Source organism: Myotis daubentonii, chromosome 3 (assembly GCF_963259705.1).
Source record: "Myotis daubentonii chromosome 3, mMyoDau2.1, whole genome shotgun sequence".
NCBI classification, from domain to species: domain Eukaryota; kingdom Metazoa; phylum Chordata; class Mammalia; order Chiroptera; family Vespertilionidae; genus Myotis; species Myotis daubentonii.
Window position 1 is genome coordinate 58,902,893 of NC_081842.1, and position 18,122 is coordinate 58,921,014.

At 44.2% G+C, this 18,122-nt stretch overlaps 1 protein-coding gene across 3 annotated transcripts in view; it reads right to left on the reverse strand.

The window, feature by feature from the left end:
• The window catches only part of LOC132230338 (protein mono-ADP-ribosyltransferase PARP14-like), a 249,519-nt gene extending 233,219 nt beyond the window's left edge, over nt 1-16,300 (reverse strand). For all 3 annotated transcript variants that reach the window (XM_059687657.1, XM_059687659.1, XM_059687658.1), the window contains exons 1-5: nt 16,044-16,300; nt 10,332-10,465; nt 9,566-9,599; nt 5,771-6,007; nt 803-1,039 (exon numbers count right to left, since the gene is read on the reverse strand). In XM_059687657.1, coding sequence (XP_059543640.1) covers nt 803-1,039; nt 5,771-6,007; nt 9,566-9,599; nt 10,332-10,465; nt 16,044-16,230 — 829 coding nt within the window. In that variant the 5' untranslated portion in view covers nt 16,231-16,300. The remainder of the gene's footprint in view (nt 1-802; nt 1,040-5,770; nt 6,008-9,565; nt 9,600-10,331; nt 10,466-16,043) is intronic.
• Nucleotides 16,301-18,122: the final 1,822 nt, after the last annotated feature.

The following is an 18,122-nucleotide window of genomic DNA, read 5'->3' on the forward strand; positions in this document are numbered from 1 at the left end:
CTAAAACATACCTTCACCCCACCTTCTCCAACTTATAAAAGCTGAAGAAGGTTCTTCCAAGCACCCCATGAAGCAATTTATCTTAAGTGGGTGGCATATCACATGATCCTATCTCACACTCCCCCATTTAACCCCAAACACGATGTTTCTTCTTTCCCTAGGAAGTCAGGTTCCCTAATTCCTCAGCCTTGACCTCTGAACATGAATGGAATCTCCAAGCCAGCTTTGCAAGTGTCTCAGAGAACTGGCAATTTATGTCTACAAAACCCTCAGGAGTGCTTCCCTGAGGTTCAGCTGGACATGGTTTTCACAGGGTCACTGCACCCACTGGTCATGTGAAATCGCCCCTATTAACTTCGGAATGATGACCCTGACAGGTGAAAGGGGACGAAGTGACACTTTCTAGGAGCATATGCGTTTCTGAGTATTTCTTTATCTAAAATTGTTGAAATTAACTTGAGAATTTCTTCCAAATGTACAGTTAAAAAGCAGATAATCGCTTTTTTAACACAGTATTTCCAGGATTCTAAGAATTACATATTTTTCAGTTCTCATAGGTAGGGACTTATAAGAAAAACTTTATATCTTTCAACAAAGTGACATTACTTCTTTAATGTTTGAATCACTGGACACATTAAGTATCATACCGCAGATGAACAGAATTCCTAACTGGATTACCAAGGAAATATATGAATAAAAATAAAATACATCATAATTTAAATGATAACTATAATAATAAGATCTGTTAACATATTTAAATTATGCCAGGTAAAGTGTACAAAATCAGGCTAATAGACATTACCTTTTCTGTCAAAAAATTCTATCAGAGCTGAACTCTCCTCAGGAAAACATTCAATACTGACAATTCTTCCCCCTCCATTTTGAGGATTTTCAAATAAACATTTCAAATTATAGGCGTCAACATCAGGTGGCAGGTTTTCAACCCTGATTGTTTTTGTCGCTTCCAGAAGTCTTGGAGAAAGCTGAAGTCGTGTCACTGAATGGTGCATGACAGAATCTTCAACAAATTTCATGGCATCTGCAAACCAAAATTAATCAATCAGAAAATTATCCTATCTAATAATAGACAAACACGATAATTGACCGTACCTTCGCTACGCCTCCCATGGGCTAATCAGCATTATATGCAAATTAACCACCAACAAAGATTGCCGCTAATTTGCATACTGCAGGCAGGACAGCGCTGCCACCAGCATGAGAGCCACTATCCAGGCCCCCGTGTGCAACCCCAGAAGCCACCTGCCTGCCACCCATGATGGGTTCCGATCCCGGGCCACAGGCTGGCCCCAGAAGCCCCAGAAGCCTCCCAGAAGCCAGTGATTAGGGGAAGATGGGGGTTCCCTGCCCAGGCCTGACACATCTAGTGGAGGCCTCAGGACTGGGCAAGGGACCAATCCAGCGATTGGAGGGTGATGGTGGTCGACGCCTCTGGCCGAGGCGTCAGGCCTGGGTGAGGGTGGAGCTGGTAACTGGGGGAAGATAGGGGTCCCCTGCCCAGGCCTGACACCTGGGCCAGAGGCATAAGGCCTAGGTGGGGGGGGGGGACAGGGCCAGTGATCGGGGGGAGATAGGGGTCCCATGCCCAGGCTTCAAGCCTGGGCCAGAGGCGTCAGGCCTGGGCGGGGGTGGAGCTGGCAATAGGAAGCACCTGGGGGTCCCCTGCCCTGGGGTCAGGCCTGGGTGGGGGGCAGAGCCTGCAATTGGAGGAGTCTGGGGGTCCCCTGTCAAGGCCTGAAGCCTGGGCCAGAGGTGTCAGGCCTGGGCAGGGGGTGGAGCAGGCAATTTATTTGCCAAAAATTCCCAGTCTCTGAACAATGATGCACTTATGAATGTCTTACCACAGAGTTGTGTCCCTACCTTCACTAACAGCCCGCTCCAGCCCTCCTTGATATAACCACCTGAGTACTCTTTACTATTCAAATCTCCTCACTTCACCCCTTTCTCAAGTCTTTAAATGGATCCCCATTACCTGCAGGCATGAGTTCACACTCCTGAGCTAGGTGAAATATGTCCTTTGCTATTTGACTCCAAACGAATTTCTAAATATCACCTCTGGTTATTCCATGCCATTCATTTTATTTTCATACTGCCACAGAAACTAGTCATTATTTTCAAAACCATTCTTTGTCTTTGTTTATATGGTTTCCTGTGCTTGAAATACCCTCCTCCAATATTTTATCTTGGTCTTTTTCCTCCTTCAGGACTCAACCCAATTATCTCTTTCAAATAAATAAATATTGATGCTGGGCCCACATTGTGTCATTCACTGTGCTAGGAGCTGGGGAGGGAGTTGAATACAACAAGTTCTTGAACATTCACCTTCCAGGAGGGAGGAAGTCTTGAAAGCAAACAAGTGGTCTATTGTGGTATCAAATGAGGCCAGAAGACTAATATTGGCACTCAGACAAGGATTCCCAGAGTAAGTAGTCACCAGTCTGAGTTTTGAAAGATGAATAAGAGTTTACCAGATAGATATGGGAGGAAGCATTTCAGGCAGAGAGAACAGCAGTGACATTGAACATAGTATATTGGGGACCTGATAGCCTGGTACTGCAGTAGTCTAAGCTTCATAGAAGGATGGAGGCAGGGCAAAGCCACACTGTCCTGTTTGGGTCCCCTTTCCTCCCATTCCCCACAGCCTGCTGTTCACAGCCAGGGGAGGCAACTTCTCCTCTTGGTCTTCACTGTTCATTTGTGTATTGGTTCCCACCCTGGCTCGTAGGAGTTCCTCAGAAACAGGGACCAAGAATTATTCATCTCGGCAACATCAAAATCTCGTATTACTACTACAGCACCTAGACATGTACATATAATAGGCATTCAAAATTTTTGCTCACTAAACAAAATCAGGTCCATCTAGTTATTCCTTTATGAGAAATAATCATAAACTTGAAAGTAGAATAGCTCCCTTATTGAGTCCTTACCATGTCCTTACCAGGAACGATGTTAAGAGTTTTTCAAATATTATTTCTTTAATTCTCACAGAAACTGAATAAGGCAGGTGTTCTTATCCCCATTTTATAGGTGAAGAAAGCAAAGCACACAGAGGACAGTAACTTGGGCAACCTCACATAATTAGTTAAATGTTGAAGCTAGAATTTTGACATCATGACCTCGCTCTTTTTTTTTTTTAATCCTCACCCAAGATATGTTTTTGTTGATTTGAGAGAGAAAGAAAGGGAGAGAGTGAGAGAAACATCAATGTGACAGAAAAACGTCAGCATCAAACCCAGAACATTTTTAGTGCATGGGATAACATTCTAACCAATGGAGCCACCTGAGCAAGGCATAACCTGTGCTCTTCCACTGCCTCAGCTATGGAATAGTGAGGACTTGGAATTGGAAAATGTTCCCATTTTTCTGGAGAGGGCTCTTCCAACTCACAGACTCCTCCCACAGACCTCAAAGAACACTCATTTTCTGCATGACATGCACTTACTCTCCCTGCATATGTGATGACCATGAAAATACTGAGAAGATATATGGCAAAGGGGATAACAGAACAGACTGTATAGAGGTATGCTGCCAGGGTTCAAATCCAGTTATTCATTTATTAGCATGTCTGCACCTCTGTCTCCTCAGGTATAAAATGAGAAATAATAATAATCTCAAAAGGTTGTTGAACAGAACAAATGAAGTAATACATGTAAAGAGCTTAGCATAGTACCTGACTTATACTAATAGCATTTGAGTGTTTGCTAGTATTATAATTATTACCTTCAAGTCCAATTTGGTAACACAGATCCATATTTACTTCTCTCAATGAGGTAGCACGTGAAAACACTCACTCCTGTGCTCAGAATCACTTTAAGATCGATGGACTTCACTTAGATTTTCATTTAGGTTCTCTCTCTCTCTCGCTCTCTCTCTCTCTTTCTCTCTCTCTCTCTCTCACACACACACACACACATACAAACAAAACTCATACAATAAATTTAATTCATTAAACATGCCATAATTTGAATTCACAACAAAATTGCTTCTCTTTCAAATAAAAAAGGATCTATATTAACTGCCGGGAGCCAGTCCATCCTTGCTGTTTCAAGGGACCTGGCATATATGGCATACTGTTCTTAATATGTTTGCTTACCCTCTTGGCACTATGTGTTTTAACCAAGGTCACCTCTCTGAGAAAGGTTGTTTCCCCAGGTAGGGATTTTCCCCTCAAGTTAGGGAGGGAATAAAACCCCTTTACTAAGTGCCAGGCGGGGTAGTTAATCACTTTAACTACGAACAATCATGCTTAAGCTACATAATCTTTACTCCCTGGAATGGAGATAAGAAACGCACTAACCTTTGGAATAGAGATTGATAGGATTGGAATCAACTGGTATAAATACAGATGTAACAAGACAACAGCACACAGAACCTAGACACAGAACTTACACATTCCTTCTGCGCTGACTCCGTCCACACCTTTGGGGACCCCTGGACCTGATGGGGTTGGACCCCAACATCTGGAACCCGAACAGGGACCCCTAGGTAAGCCCCACTCTTGGGATGGATAGGACTCCACCGTAGGAAGAGCGTGGATAGTCTTCGCCGACTCCGTCCACACCTTTGGGAACCCCTGGAACAGGATTACCCTAGGTAAGCCCCCCCCCCCATTGAGAACCGCACACTCGGGACGGATAGGACTCCACCGGGGTACTGCAGACCCCCCTATAGAGGATAAGTAGGGTAAGAAGGTGGATAGTACAGAACTTAGATTGAGAAGATGTGCCATACTGAGTCCAAAGAAAGAAGATTCTGTATTGATTCTTAGATTGAGAAGATGTGCCATACTGAGTCCAAAGAAAGAAGACACTGTATTGATCTTTAGATTAAGAAGATGTGTCATACTGAGTCTAAAGAAATAAGACTCTGTATTGATCTTTTAACACATATGCTTGCTAGCAGAGGAATTAAGGTTACTCCCAGTCAGAACGTTTTATACAAGAAGTATGTCCATGCTTTTCTGAGGAAGGAAAGGTAAATGTAGAGGCATGGGAGAAGGTAGGCCCAAGGAGCCTTATCCTTAACCCCACTGCAGCCTTTCCACCCCGGGAAAGTGCAGGATTGGCAAGCTCTCCCTGGGGTGATAGATCAGGACTCAGGTAATAGCGGAAAGCGCCAATCCTACTCTTAAAATGGATACAAGAGAGCATTTGGGGTTTTTCTTTTTAATGCCTGCTTTTAAAAAATAATAAAGGGGGAATTTGCCGGGAGCCGGTCCATCCTTGCTGTTTCAAGGGACCTGGCATATATGGCATACTGTTCTTAATATGTTTGCTTACCCTCTTGGCACTATGTGTTTTAACCAAGGTCACCTCTCTGAGAAAGGTTGTTTCCCCAGGTAGGGATTTTCCCCTCAAGTTAGGGAAGGAATAAAACCCCTTTACTAAGTGCCAGGCGGGGTAGTTAATCACTTTAACTACGAACAATCATGCTTAAGCTACATAATCTTTACTCCCTGGAATGGAATAGAGATTGATAGGATTGGAATCAACTGGTATAAATACAGATGTAACAAGACAACAGCACACAGAACCTAGACACAGAACTTACACATTCCTTCTTCGCTGACTCCGTCCACACCTTTGGGGACCCCTGGACCTGATGGGGTTGGACCCCAACAATTAACTTGGCGTTCTCTCTTACCAGCTACTAACAAGAATCAAACTTTCAGAGTCATTCCATTAGCTAGGTGTCCCAAATCCCAAAAGTGCTGTGCAAAGAAGACTGAACATGAAGGGTCAGTTCATCTTACCTATGTATTTTCGAAAGGTAACTACGCCAACATCAAAATCTCGTATTACTTCCACTTCAAAATCAGCACTGGACAGGCCACTTATGTTCTCCACCAACAAGATTAGCATCATGTCAGTCACATTTGCTTTGAGATTTTCAAATGCAACCAAAGAGGGAATATTTTCACATTCCTTTGGGATATCTTCCATTTTTTCTGATGTTTTGTTGAGAGAAATTTGTGTATCTTCTGATGCATCTGATTTTAGGGATACAAAGAAGGTCAAGATGTTATATTTATCTACCATGTTTTCAGCAAAGTAAATTATCATAAGACACTGCCCTCTTTACTTCCCAACCTCTTAGCTAACTCAAATAAAAACAGATCTTAGAGGGCTTTTAGCTTAAATGAATTGTGATGTTGATGTTCAATTTTATTACCCCTTTTTTCTGCTAACATATACTTCTATCACAGCACCATAGTATACTTATTGAACTCAGTTTCTCAAAGGTAGGGAACATGTTTATGCATCCTGGTATTGCTAGCACATGGTATATACTTGAGGCTCAATGAATATTTGTTGAATTGGAGATTTAGTGCTTGGACCACTGGAGGAAAGCAAGAATATCTGATGATGGCAAACATGAGCATGATCTAACACTTTATGCCCTGAAAAGCAGTACTTCCCATCACTGAACAGAAAAAAAAGATGCTTGCACTGAATGACGAGGGGATACACAGAGACGGTAAAATGGCCTAGAGGCTATACATGTACATCAAACTCAGTGAATAGCAATCACTCCAGCCACCTTGTTCCTCCCCATTGTTGACCATAAGTGAGTTACACATATGCATAAGGTCAGTCTTACTCTATGCTTAATACAGTGCAGAGAAGCATGATGGGTATAATAGTATCTTTAGACATTCTTTGCACAACTATACAGTTGGAGCCTTTGGTATGTTAAACGTACTGGATATGTGGAGAGGGTACATACAAAAAACATTGGATAAGGAAGTTATTTTATAATGGAGGTATTGAAGAAAAATAAGAATAGAAACTAACATTTGTAAATGTTTATTTTTGACAGAGTAAAATGTCATGTGCTTATCAAATCCATTTTGTTTTCTTTCTGGGAAATATTGCCCAGACTTCCTACAGTTAAGTTCCTATAGTAGAGTTCATGTGGCTAATGGAATATGGGAAGAAGGGGTGAATTCCATTCCAAGCATGAGCTATATGTGTCTCCTTCATATGGATCTCCATTCTCTCTTGCTGTTACCTTGCAGGCCTGTATCAAGGGGTCCTGGATTCCCAAATGACTGCATAAAGCAGTCTAGACTCCACCCACCACCCTAGCTGCCAACTACACTGCACTGTGATATGGGGACTTGTTTGTTACAGCAGTTAGATCACCCCAACAAATACACACACACACACACATTTATGCCAAATTAAAAATAGCTTGAGGATTCAATAGCAACATAAACTAGCATTCAATGAGTCATAAATGACAAACCAGAATGAGTACTGGGCTGGAGGTGAGGCCCTATGAATTCAACCCCTGACTCTGCCACTCTTTAGCCATGTGAGCTTGGGAACATCTCTTAATTTAAAAATGAGAGTATTGGACTGAGTGAATGATAAGAGCCTTGCTAGCAATACAGTTTTATCACCCCACTATTAGAAGCTTCATCATAAGAGAGGCATTGCCATTTAAAGGGCACCAACAATTAAGGCAGGATTCCAAGAAAGAGAGATAAAGGGATTGGCTGGCTTGGAAAGGGTTTAGAGAAGAGGAGGAATCTGAGTAATTTTGAAGGGTCTATCGGATTTAGGTAGTGAAAAGTTGGGTAGAGAGTACTGTGAGCAGCAGAATACAGGCAGAGGATAGTGTTGTGCCAAACTATGTAGGAAATGGTGATCTGACGAAAAAAGCTTAAGGAGCTCTCATGTACAGAGATGTAAGAAATGAGGCCAGAAAAGTCAGCTTCAGCCAGAATGGGGTCTGGACTTTATCTTGCAGTTGGTGGTAAGGTGAGCCAGGGAAGGTTTCTGTGAAAAAGATGACCAGATATCCAGCAATACAAAAGACTGGTTAGATTTAAGGAGAAAGACATTGACCAAGCAGGGTATTCTGCCATGCTGGATTTGTAAAGTGATAATGAATATGATGGAGGGAGAAACGAATGAGACCAACATATGTGAAAGCTTAAAGAAAAGACAAATTTCTAGTATGGGGTGAGGGAGGAACGAATGAGTCCAACATATGTGAAAGCTTAAAGAAAAGACAAATTTCTAGTAGGTGATGGGCAAACTGGTTATGCACTTGAAGACAAATAAAAAACACAGAAGTTCTGACAATGGACCAAGATCCCTGACAATGACCCCAAGCTCTCCTCCCAGTACCATTTTCAAAAAGAGAAAATTGCAAAAATCTAAACATGTTCTCAAGACAATGTTTGGAGGCAGATGACACACGTGGCTTCAGACACATTGTCGCTAACATATTTTCTTACAGGAAGGTCAGACAGTGCTCTGGGATTTAGAAGCCGGTCTAGGCCTCAAATATAGACTTGGAATAAACGGAATTTGCTGACCACAAGTGACCAGTATTTCTCTGCTCTTACTCATCTCTCTTCTAGTTCTTCTACTTGCTGGTTTACACCTTTGAGCCCCAACCCAGCTCAGCGTGACCTGAAACAGGACACTGGCTTAGTGCTCATGCCCCTGATGTTGGTGTCTGCCTTTCCCTACTCTATCACTGCCTGATAATCTTTAACCTGAAGCTGTGGGTTTCAGACATGCCCAGTGCCTTCATGGTGCTGTGTCCTCTGCTCTCCTCATCCCTTAGATATGGGACTACTAGGCAACCACCCTGCATCCTCATTTTGATCACCATTCTAATGAGTTACTAGATTTCTGACAATGAACCAAGAGCCCTGACAATGACCCCAAGCTCTCATCCCAGTACCATTTTCAAAAAGAGAAAACTGCAAAAATCTAAACATGTTCTCAAGACAATTCCTACTTTAGAAGAAAATATTTACACATTTTTTTTGGAATTTTCTTTTCCCTAAGATCTGGATATGTATCACTTTATCTCTCTTGCTCAGCCATTCAACACATTTCACTTTTTCGTCCCCTTTATAACACCATGCTTAGCCCAGAAAAGTGGGGTAGAGAGTACTGGCTTCTTTAGTAAATGTCAGGGACCACAGGCTAACACCCAGACACGAGTTAAGCAACAGACTCCACAACAGCCACTAGGTGTCGGGCTCTCTCACAGCAGATGGAGGAGAGGAGCTGCTGCTCTGGAGGGTTGCACCCCATCCTGCACCCAGCACTTAAGCTTTCATCCACAGAGGACCCACACCTTCCTGTAGTGGCTCCTGAGGACAGCACTTCCCACACCCAGTGCTCAGAAACTGACTTGGCCACAAACAGCACCCACTGATACGTCATGCACTTGCTTCTCGATGGCAGCTTCGGCACAAGTGGGCTCTAAAGGTCAGTTCATCACCTTCCTCCAGGCCCTCTTAGCCCTCCGCTCAATTGCAAGGTGTCTCCCAGTCCCCACAGAGAGAGCAGTTTCCATCCTTCTGACCTGAGACCTTAGAGCTCAAGTGGCTGCCCCAGTGTTCACCCTCTGAACAGCTGGCTGAGAGTATACTGAGAATGAGCCCAAGGCACCGCCAAGTTGAGAAAAACCTGCCTTGTGAAGTAAAGAGGATAAGGATGATGTATGTCTACAAGTGCCATCTTTAATCAAAGCAAAACTGCCTCGTGAAGGCCAGTCATCTCAATTGAGACCTTACCTGGTTCTTTGGCATGTTCTTTGGCCTTGGATTCCTGAAATTCAAACAATAAAGTAGCATTCATAAATTGCCAATAATGCAAATTTCTTTACATTAAGAAAATGTGCCTGACACCAGCCTGGAGATATAAGGTCAGCAGACACAATAGTAAAAAAATACAGCAATAATGCTTTTGAATGACCCCCCTTATGTGGTGTCACCTCCAGTTACTCAGAACAAAAATCACTGGCAAAAACTAGTCACAAATAACAGAAACCCCAGTGATTACCAAGTGTCCGGGGCATGGGGTAAGATCTGCATCTTTTCCCCATTTAACATTTATTGAGTCTTTCCCATGAACACTGTACCATTTGCTTTACACAGGTTGTCTCATCCAACCCTCACAACAATCCAACAAACCAACAAGGTAAATATACTATTACTATACCATTTTAGGAATACTTAGTACATGGATCGCTATCTCCTCAAAACAATGTAAAAGTAAAACTAATACACCAAGTTCCAGGTTAAGAGCAACCCAAACTTTTATATCATAAACCATCCTTATTATAACCCCCAAATCTTGACATTTCTAAAAGTGTCTAAAATCAAACAAAACGTGCCTCCTCTTCATTATTCCATACCTGTCCCACCACATCTGTAAATTGCATTTCTCACTGCAGTTTGATTTATATTTTTTGTTCCACTAGGTGTTCCTCATTGTGCTTCCCATCCCACACACCTTGGGAGAACACCCTACTTCCTGTCTGCTTGCTCCTTTACTTACCTTTGCTGGAATTTTCTCCTTAGAGGCATCATGGACTTCATTTGAGTCTGGAGGCAACTTGACCGTTAACTTAAATGTTCCTTTTCCTGGCAATGCCAACTCATGGTTCTCTCTCTCCAGAACGTTCTTCCGCACTGAAATATGAAAAAAGAAGGGAGGAGAAGAAGAACCATCAAGCAATCTTTATTCACAAAATTATTCCGTATTTCCAAAGCCTTTGTCATCATCAGTCAATTACTCAGTCATTTCCCCAAGAGAGACCTTACGTGGAAAAAAAAAAAGGAAAAGTTTATCAAGCAGACATGGATTTGAATTCTATCTTTAAACTTATTTTTTTAACCTTAAGTATTAACAGAGCCTCAGTCTTCTTGTATAATAAGCAATTAATAAAGATTGTATTATATGGGTGTTATGTGGATTCAACTGAAGAAACATAAAAAATGTAGTATAGTACCTGATGCTCAGCGGGCACTCAGAAAGGGAGCAATATTTATTGTACAGTAAATGAAATAATTAAAGCATCCGTCACGGTGAGCCCATGAACATTGGGTGATGGGACATGGCATGATAAAAGCCATGTTTTAGGAAGGTGACTCGGGTAACCAGGAGCAGAATGGCCAGGAGCCTAGTTAAAAAGTTTGTCAATCAATGCTGTTAACTTGTGAAGATAAAAAGCCTCACATCTGATAGGAAAAGGAAAAGGAAAAAATGGATGGAGAGATTTAAAAACAAAATCACACATCAGGCAGCTGGGCTGTAGTGAAAAAAAACTGAACAGTGAACATAAGCATTCAAAAAACCTGTATTAGAATTCCAACTCTAGATGAGTGACATTGAGAAACTATCTTCACGTCTCTTAAATCTGTTTTCTCATTCAAACCAGTGGTCTGTGAATGAATTTTGTAACACACACAAGAGGTATGCAAATGTAAGTTATAATTATAAGAGGCAGGCAGAGAAAGAAAGGGAAAGCTAGTGTATCTCACAGTGTGGAGAATAGGGAGTTGAGACGAGGAGATGTGGTCGACACAGTCAGATGGTACAAAAATGTTGGGGTGAAGGGGAACCTTTGAGAGTCCCCTGCTGTTCACTGTTGTAGCCCTGCCATGAATGTTGGGTTACCATGTTGCATTCTGATATGGTTGGCCTGATGAGGCCAAGGATACAGATAGGAATCTTTCAAAAAGAGAGGCTTAAGTAGCTTTCCCACCTCAACCATCCATGGAAGGGTAGGATGCCAATAGAATGAAAGAGACCCCCAGAAATAATATAAGACTAAATTTCACTCTTGATGGGAGGAAAGATGTCTTCACAGAGACTCCTAAGGGGCTGCCCCAAGCTTCCGTAAGGGCTGCATAAGAACCCGGTGCCAGAGAGGAAGCTCAGTTTTGTAAGTCAGGCTGTCCATGGACTTCTGTGATACCTCCTTTTTATTATTCCCTAGACTTTGGTAGAGTCCTGTCCAAACATTTGCATTTTTTATTTTTTTATTGATATCAGAGAGGAAGGGAGAGGGGCAGAGAAACATAGAAACATCAATGATAAGAGAGAATCATTGATCGGCTACCTACTGCATGCTTCCTAATGAGGATGGAGCTCACAACCTGGGCATGTGCCCTTGACGGAAATCGATGAAACCCGTGACTGGCTAGGGCCACGATTTAAATGTGCCAGCCTAGCCCCGGCCTGTGTTGCTCAATGGTAAGAGTGTCAACCCTCCCATGGAAAGGCCAGGAGTTTGATTCTTGGTCAAGGGCACATACCTGGGTTTCAGGTTCCATCCCCTGGTCCCAATCAGGGCGAGTGCAAAAGGAAATCAATTGATGTGTCTCTCTCACATCAGTGTTTCTTTTTCTCTCTCTCTCCCTTTTCCCCCTATACCTTCCAATCAATGGAAAAAATATCCTTGGGTGAGAATAAACTAACCAATTAAATTAAATTAAATTATAAAATAAAAATGTCAGCCTGGCTCAGCTGGTGTGCTCAGTGGTTGAGCTTTGACCTATGAACCGAGAGGTCACAGTTTTGGTCTCTATCCAACATAGGAGGCATGTAAGAGGCAGCCAAACAATGATTCTCCCTCATCATTAATATTTCTATCTTTCTCTCCCTTCCTCTCTGAAATCTATTAAAAATAACTTAAAAATAAATAAATGTGCCATCCTGTTCTGTGTGCAACATGCATGGGCATCACTACTTCAAGAGGACAGAGGGTAGCAAGATCAGAAAGTGCTCCTCAACGAGGAAAACCGGAATCTGGGAGGAATAAGGCTGAATCTCTGATGTCCAGCCACCCTGCCCTATGTCCTTCCTGCACTAATCTCAAACCATTCACACTTACTTTTATTAATGGGTTTCCTTAACCCAAAGAGACCGACAATAATCAGGAGCCAAATTATTACCAGAGAGGATGATAAATGTACACATCCAAAAATCTCCCAAGTCAATTTACACTCAACTTTTCAGAAATTCAGTGAACTGTATAAAAGTAAGATGCAGCTTCTCAATAGTTCCGGTTGCTCTACAGTCATTTCCACAGAGAAATGCTGGTGGGCTCAGCCTGATTATGTGAATTATATGACTAAAGGCATGTTTCACGACAAAACTGCACCTGCTGAGGCCACTTCCTGGTGTGGAGGGGATGGGTCTCCCTGTAAAGACAAGATCTCCTGCCCTAGGAATGCGAGGGCAGGTCATTCATTGTTAGCAAATTGCCTGGCAACTTGCTGCTGAGAAAGCTGCCTCTGATAGGAAACCGAAACTGACTGGGACTTTCCACTCCCCAAGAACTTTGACCATAAAAGGACATCAGTTACAGGGATTATGAGATGTCTGTGCTGAGGGTAACACAAAGGAGCCATAGGAGCAGCCTGGGGGTGGGAGAAGGGGTCCTGGGCTAGAACAGGTGAAGGAAGAAGCCTTGCAGGAGACTGAAATTGGTTCTAATTTGAGGGCTAGAACAGAATGATGTTATCATCACAGAATTATATTTTGCACTGGTTGTATTTCTATGCTGTGTGTATTTCTTATAATGGGCTCCCATTTTGTTCATCCAGGGACATCAACAGCCAGCATTCTCAAACTTTAGTGCCTCAGAGTCACCGAAGGTGCTGGTACAAAGTGCTGATGCCCTCACCCACCCACACTCAGGGTTCCTGTGTTTCAAGGACAGAGCTGGGCTGTGTCTGTTTAACCTGCTGAGGGTTAATGAGATGCTAAAGAAGAAAGAAGCATTGCTAAGGGCCATAATCTTGGTGATGCTAACAGTTGGAATCAAAGTGGTAACATTCCTTGAGAAAATGACTTATATCATAGAGCTGCAATTCTGTGCATTCCTTGGTGAAATTAATCCTTGCAAAACTCTGTACCTGTTTCCATAAAGCTCTGGGCCCAGCAGGTCTCCTGTCTCCTGCCCCCTGCCCGCCTCACTTCTTTCACACTCCTCTGTGTACCCCTTCCTCTCTGGGTTTCATCTTTCCTTTCTGGATCCTTGCTTAAAACTTTCCAATTGCTCTCATGGCCTTGTAAGCCTCCTTGCCTCTCCTCTGGCCCAAACGCTTCTCAAATCCAGGGAAGGAAAGTGAGATTAGGAGTTGTCCACATCCTCTCCTGTGAGATTCTAATGGAAAAAGTGTGTGCTCCGGGAGTGTCTGGTCACATGCTTCCCCCTAAAGGACCTGGTGGTTGTCATAAGCAAGCAGATGTTTGATATTCGTACTCCCCCTTTCTTTTTTTGTGTGGTTTTTTTGTTGTTGTTGTTATTGTTGTTAATCCTCGCCAGAGGATATTTATTCCATTGGTTTTTAGAGAGTGGAAAGGAGGGAGAGAGGGAGAAGAGAGAGAGAGAGAGAGAGAGAGAGAGAGAGAGAGAGAGAGAGAACAAAACTTCGATGTGAGAGAGACACATCCACCCAGGATTGAACCTGCAACCCTTCAGTGCACTGCCCAATGTTCTAACCACTGAACCCACCAGCCAGGGCCTCCCTTTTCTTCAACAGCAAAAGCAAGCGGGAGGAGAGAACTCAGCTGCTCAATTGCCAGTGAGGGGGGAACTTCCCCCTCAAAAGCTCAAAACTCTCAACCTCCTTCAACCCAGTCTGAGGACCAGCCTGAAACCAAGAGATAGGTACCAGCAAACGACCAACAAAGACAGTGGTGATCAGGAGAAAGCTGTCATCTCCCTGCAATAACTCTCTCTATGTCACCCAGGCAATGTGATTTTAAGCAGGTCTCTGCCCCTCCCCAGGTGACCCCAGAAGCACTGGGAAGCTCCATGACCCATAGGGAAATCTCATGACTCCTCCCATTGCTTAGCCCAGTGGTCAGCAAACCACAGGTTCTCGAGCCACATGCAGCTCTTTAGCCCCTTGAGTGTGGCTCTTCCACAAAATACCACGTGCAGGCGGGAACGTTCAGTGAGATTGAAACTTTGTGGCCCATGCGCAGAAGTTGGTTTTTGGCCTGGGCGAGTCTATTTTGAAGAAGTGGAGTGAGAAGAAGTGGGGGGTGTCAGTCAGTAGGGTGATGGGAGACTCAGCGCTGGGATACATAGTGTGGGGAGGTGTGAAATTCATGCAGGAGGTGAGTGTGCTAGGCAGTCAGCAGTCTCATTTGCAGTGGTTAGTGCTAGTTGCATAAATGAAAACCTAGAAGCCACCTTTTAAAGAGTTCAATCTGATTGAGGTATGTTTGCTGAGGTCGACCCCTTCCAACTCTCCCATCCACACTCGTCTTGTATACTTTTTTCATTAGATAAAAGATGAGTGTGGATGGGAGAGTTTGGAAGGGGTCGACCTCAGCGAACATACCTCGATCAGATTGAGGACGTTTTTAGCAAAGGCCAGCTTAGGAGTACCCTAATTAAGTTAATAACAATGTACCTACCCATATAGTTTAAGTTTAAAAAATTTGGCTCTCAAAAGAAATTTCAATCGTTGTACTGTTGATATTTGGCTCTGTTGACTAATGAGTTTGCCGACCACTGGCTTAGCCCCTTCCCCCACCCCCCTAAAAATTAACAGAAGGAAGAAGAGCTCTTCCTCTCCCGCCCTCTCAAATGCAGCACTGCCCATTCCCAGAGAATCAGTTACCAAATCCACAACAGCACACAAATATGTCTCTTCCAGCCCCACACCGACTTTCATTGTTTATGGACTCACTTGTCCTCACTCACAATAACTGCACGGATCCCTTCAACGGTCTGATTTTCATGGTCTCTCCCAACAGAAACCAATGTGCCTATTTTCAACCAAATAAATCTCCCTAATGTATATTTGGACTTTTATCCCGGGAAACTTTCTCTTCCCTTAAAATCGTGTTCCCATAACCTTCGGAGTTCTAGAACTACTGCCTCAATTGGCAAAGTCCAAAAGCGCAAGAGATGCAACTCTGCCATTAGCACTCTGTGTATTAATACATTAACGCACTATGTAGCCTTGTAAAATGAGGCGAGTACCCGGGCTCTCAGCGCCTTTCCGTTCTCCCTGGCGCGGTTCTGCCCCCACCCGCCACCTCCAGGCAGAGGCAGCACCGCTGAGTTCCTAGAAGCGCGGGGCAGAGGAAGGCAGCGACCCCGCGCATTTCTGGTGCATTCTGCAACCCGCCCACCGCCAACTGCTGCTGCTGGAGCCGGTCCCGCTGCGCGCCCCAGTCCAAGTGTCCCCACAGGGAGAGCCCATGGTCTCCTCTCACCCCCGCTCCGGCGCCCCTCACCGTCAAGCGGGTGGAAGAGCACTAGGAAGCGGGCCGGGCTGCCTGGTTCCTGTCGGACCTCACACTCCCCGCCTCCCGATCTCTTCTGGCTCTGGAAGTACAACTGCAACTTGGTGATCAAGCTCTTCGGGGGATCGGGACCCCAGGACCCCTCGACCAGCAGCGGGAAGTAGCCGGGCGCAGCCATCCTCAGCCCTGTTCAGGGCGGGACTGCTAGTCCTACCCCAGCTCAAGCAGTTAACTTTGCCTCTTTCGCTTTCGTTTGGGGGTGGGGGAGGGAACTCCTCCCTGCTCCTAGGTTACTGCCTTTGGCTGTAAACAGCAACCTCAGATTTGATGAGTCACCCCCTCAGAATTTTCACTTTCATCTGGGCCCCAGGGCAAGGCCATCCAGGTATTTGGGTGAACACGGGTCCCTAAACCCAGGACTCATCTGCCACACCCACAGGCCACAGGGGCAATCAGCAGCTTTCTGTCACAGATTTCCTGCAGCTTTATTTTTGCCTCAACAGGACATTTGACAAGGAAGCAAAATGGCTCATCAAACTGTGGATCTTTAGAACATTTGGGGTCCATTTGGGAACTTCTTTCAACAATTAATGAGCTGTGAGAATTTTACCTCCTTTTCCTTCCTTTGCAGTTTGTTCCCCGATCTGATAATATTGTATGTCTAGAAATGGGGGGTGGGAGGGGAGGACAGTACATTCACAGGTTTTTTAAGTAATATTTACAAGGTGCCATGCACTTGGGATGGATTTAACAGATGGACACAGTTCCTGCCCTCTCTGAGCTCAGGAAGCTGCGGGACAGAGGAGTTAGGACACAGGAAAGAGTGCTCTTGGAAGGAATACAGAGGTGTTCACAGAATGAAACAAATTAGGAGGGGCTCAGGGAGGGCTTATGGGAGGTGAGATGTAACCTGAGGCCTAGGGATGATGGGGGATATCCTTGGAGGTGTGAGAAGAGGGCATGCCATTGTGTTGTACGTGTACAGAACCACTGGCTGTTGTGTGGCAGCTAGAGAAGAGGCAGGGAGACCTCCCAGCGGCTACTGTGTTGTCCCAGGTGGGAGATGGGAGTGGCTGAGACCAGGGTGCTGGCAGAGGAGGACCTTCTGAGAAAAGGTAGGATCCCAAATCCATACTGAAGGCGCAGCTACAGGACTGGATGAAGGATTAGGGCAGTGAGAGAAGATACTCACGATGATAGATGGCGTGAGCAACCGGTGTGCACAAGAATTTTTAAAACATGCAATACCTGACTATTTAGTCAGGGACATTGACCTCTCTTCCCTTAGATTGTCAAATAAAAATATGACAACAGCCAACACAACAATAGCCGTCTGGTGTGAATGAATCAAAACTATACCTATTTTTTTGTCAAATTGGGAAAAAATATAATATTTTATTTGTGTGCCACAGAATTTTAGTAATTGCTTTATGTGTGCCATGAGATGAAAATAGTTGAAAAGTGGGGGGGTAGATCATAATGACATCTACCAGATAGGAACACCCAGAGGAGTCCAGAAAGATGGAAGGGAGGCTAGGAATGTGTGAATCCTTGACCCATAATAAGAGTGTTTCCAGTGAGAGGGAGCGATTTTCATTTGAACGCTACCAGTGCATCAGGCTGGAGAAGTGTCTCTTGGACTGCTGAGGACCTTGCAAGCACTGTCTCCTAGTCGGGGCAGGAGACAGAGATGGCCCTGGACGGAGGGAAGGAAGGGGAGGAAGTGGAGACAAGCGAAGCCAGCTCTTCCAGAAGTGTGACTGAAGCGGAAAGGGAGTTAGGCAGCAGATTATGGGGTTATAAGATCAGACAGTTGTTGTTATGTTTGTTTTCTGGCTTTTAAAATCTTTTTAACATGGGAGAGTCTTAGGCATGTTTAAATATTGGTAGAAAGAAGTGAAGGAAGGTTGAAGATACAGGTTGTGGGAGAAGATGGAGTGGAATCCTGGAGGCAGTGGTAACCTGAGGAAGGGGCCACTTTTCCCACGCACCAGGAACAGGTGGAGATGGAGTAGAGAAGCGGGGAATTCTGAATGGCTGTTGATGGAAGGTATGGAAGTCCTTCCCTGG